Source organism: Chaetura pelagica, unplaced genomic scaffold, assembly GCF_000747805.2.
Source record: "Chaetura pelagica isolate M959 unplaced genomic scaffold, ChaPel_1.0 scaffold1967, whole genome shotgun sequence".
Classification (NCBI taxonomy): domain Eukaryota; kingdom Metazoa; phylum Chordata; class Aves; order Apodiformes; family Apodidae; genus Chaetura; species Chaetura pelagica.
In genome coordinates this window covers 2991-6316 of record NW_009953835.1, presented here as the reverse complement: position 1 = coordinate 6316, position 3326 = coordinate 2991, and the positions used below count along the sequence as shown (strand labels likewise).

At 52.3% G+C, this 3326-nt stretch overlaps 1 protein-coding gene across 1 annotated transcript; it reads left to right on the top strand.

Moving 5' to 3' along the window:
- Positions 1 to 120: 120 nt before the first annotated feature.
- Positions 121 to 2419, top strand: LOC104391963 (exportin-6-like; the record flags this gene model as incomplete). The annotated part of the gene is made up of 3 exons (XM_010001314.1): positions 121 to 219; positions 988 to 1218; positions 2098 to 2419. Coding segments are annotated over 3 exons (432 nt in total), but the record flags the coding sequence as incomplete, so codon positions are not given.
- Between the last annotated feature and the right edge of the window lie 907 nt (positions 2420 to 3326).

Below are 3326 nucleotides of genomic sequence, written 5' to 3'. Positions count from 1 at the left end.
CTCTGAGGAGCAGCAGAAGCTCCCAGGGGTTTGTTTTGTGTCAGGGTGAAAATGTTGTCTGGCAGGTCTGATATTCCCTGGAATGTCCATCCCTTTCCTTCCATTCTGCTTTGTTTGTAGGCATTTGGCCAGTCCTTCCTGCAACCTGACATCCACCTGTTCAAGCAGAATCTCTTCTACTTGGAGACCCTGAACACCAAGCAGAAGCTGTACCACAAGGTGGGTCCTGCTTGACTCTGTGTGGTAGGTGACTGCTCTTCTGAGGCTTGTTTGAAACTCCTCAGAGACTGAAGGTCAGGATTTGGGGGCTTTTATGCCACAGCTTTTGGTTGCTGTGGTCCTGGTGGAGGGTCCCTGGTCAGAGTGATGTTGCCACCTCCCTGGCACTGCTGCAGACCTCCAGGCAGCCAACCAGGTCCCCTGGCTTTCAGGAGCACTTTGCAGGGCTAAAACTGGCTGCAGTTGGAATGGGACTTGATGCTGTTTGATTAAAACCTGGGTCCAGGTGCATGAGAAAGTGTGGCCAAATTCATCCTTCACTTGAGAGCTGCTGGTAATGCAGTTTGTTGTGGCCACTTGTAGATCAGAAAATCTTCTCTGTGCTCACCAAAGCTTGTGGACCTCAGGAGCTGCCTGCTGGTGGACAAGAAGGAATGGCCTCAAGTGGCACCAGGGGAGGTTTAGATTGGATGTTGGCAAGAATTTCTCCACTGAAAGGGTTGTCAGGCTGCCCAGGGCAGTGGTGGAGTCACCATCCCTGGAGGGATTTAAGATTCACATAGACATGAGGGATGTGTTTTAGTTAAGGACTTGTCAGTGTTGGTTGCTGGTTGTGATCTTGAAGGTGTTCTCCAACCAAGGTGACTCTGTGTTGTGGCCCTGGGCAGCCTGGATGAGTTGGTCCTTCTGAAGCTCTGCTGGCTGCTCTGGTCCTTCTGGTCCTCTCTGGTGGGAAACCTCCCTAACTGTGTTCTTCTCCCACTGCAGAAGATCTTCAGAACAACCATGCTGTTCCAGTTTGTGAACGTGCTGCTCCAAGTGCTTGTCCACAAGTCACACGACCTGTTGCAGGAGGAGATTGGCATTGCCACCTACAATATGGCCTCAGTGGACTTTGATGGCTTCTACTCAGCCTTCCTCCCCGAGTTCCTGGCCAGCTGTGATGGTGTGGACTCCAACCAGAAGAACGTGCTGGGAAGGAATTTCAAAATGGACAGGGTAAGAAGGGGAAATGCTGCAGCAGAGGGGCCAGTCCTGCCAGGGCTGCTCAGGGGTCTTCTTCTAGAACCTGCCCAGGGCTGTGTTTTGAGGCAAATACTTCTGGATTTTTCAACATCTCCATACTCAGCCATGCCTGTCCAAGGAATTCCTTCTGCTGCCATCTCTTCTCTCAGCCTGTTGCAGGCTGTGGGAGTTGAGGATCCTTGTTTCCTGGAGGAAGTTTTTGTAGGATTAAACTGACATTTTCTAAAGTGGGACACTCAGATCCTTGCCAAAATCTCCAGCTGCTGGCCAGAAGCTTGAGGCCAGAGTAGCTGAAGTGGCTCCACGGTGCTTCCAAACTCCTCATATGAGTGTGGAGCAAGTGGGGGGGTCAGGGACCTCCCTGTGCCACATCATGGCAGTGCAGCAGGGCTTGGATTCCATCTGCTGAAGCTTCCATGTCTGCTGAGTGCTTCCTTTCCTGGGGGAGGTGGAAGGGGTTTGAAACCAAGGGTGGGAAAGGAGCCTTGGGTGGATCACTGGACTGTTGTGGGGAGGTGGCAGCTCCCTCCTGTGCTCCAGCCTGTGCCCATTGCCCCTTGTCCTGTCACTGGGCACCCTGGGAAGAGTCTGGTCCCCCCTCCTGCCACCTCCTGGAGATATTGACCAGCACTGATCAGATCCCCCCTCAGCCTCCTCCTCTCCAGCTGAGCAGCCCCAGCTCTCCCAGCCTTTCCTCACAGGCAGATGCTCCAGCCCCTCAGCATCTCAGTGGCTCTGGGCTGGACTCTCCAGCCTTTCCTTTTCCTTTCTGACCTGGGGGGCCCAGAACTGGGCCCAGCTCTCCAGGTGTCCCTCTGTTTGCAGTCCAACCTGCTGTTTGATCTTTTCCAGGACCTGCCCTCGTTTACCCAGAACGTGCACAGACTGGTGAACGACCTCCGTTACTACAGACTCTGCAATGACAGTTTGCCCCCTGGAACTGTGAAACTATAGTTACTGCACTGGACTCCTGGTTTGATCACTGTAGGGAACGGATCCATGTCTCCTTTTGCCACCACCTTCTTCTCCTCCCTGGTTTTGTCAGTCCTGCAGGACACGCCGTGTCTTGCCCGTGGGCGCATCTTGGATTCACACGCCACGCTTCTCTTTTTCCCACCCCCCCTCCCAACCCAAAAGGCCTCCAGCTGGAGCCAGCACTGTCTGCAGGATGTGTCTTAATGCCCAGGGCCATCTCAGCTGGATGGAAAGTCCTCTCACTGGGGTTTGGTTCTGCTCATGGAGCCCTTGGTTGCATCCGGAGATCTCGGTGGAGTCGTCTTGAGAGACAACCTGTTGTCTTGAGAGAACTTGCACGTGTCCAACGTCAGGCAGAAGAGCCAAAGACCACTTCAGACATTCATACCTTCGTGTCATTCCACCTTCCTGCCCCTGCCCAGCTCTCAGAGGAGGAGTCTCGTGATGTTGGGACTGTTTTGGCACTTCTGTCACTCCCTTTTTGGTTTTAAATTGCCTTGAAAACCTCCCCTGTGTGGGTGGGGATTAAGAGACTTTTTTTGGGGGTTGTTTTTGTTTTATGTTGTTTTTTTTAAAAAACCATTTTCTCATCATTCCATTGTGATACTAAAGATGCTTCATGGAAATAAAGTGCTTACTTTGTTGTTTTAAAGAACTTGTAACTAGTTTCAGTTTCATTGCAGGCCTGGCTGCCACCAAGGCTCTTGATGAAAATGGGTTCCCTTGATGCAGACAGAGATCTCCAACCTTCCTGCTCTGGGTGCAGAAATGTCCTGTCTTGGCTCCCACCAAAGCCAACAGCTCCCACAAGGTCTTCTCCTGACCATCAGTGTTGGCTTCTGTGTCCCCATCTGTGCATTTCCCACCTGTGTTCCCTGTCATCTCTCTGTTCCCTCCAGCAGTGTTGTCCACGTTGATCAAGATCTTCCTGCAGGAAGACAAATCTCTTGGCATTCAGGGTGTTGCTTCATAGGAAACCTGAGCTGAGGGCCAGAATAACCTGATGGTGACATCTGGGCATGAGGTTAAAATCCCTGGTCAGGCAGGACCAGGTTTTGTGGGACTTGGGAGTCTCTGATCACAGATTCCACCCCCCAAAGTCTCCA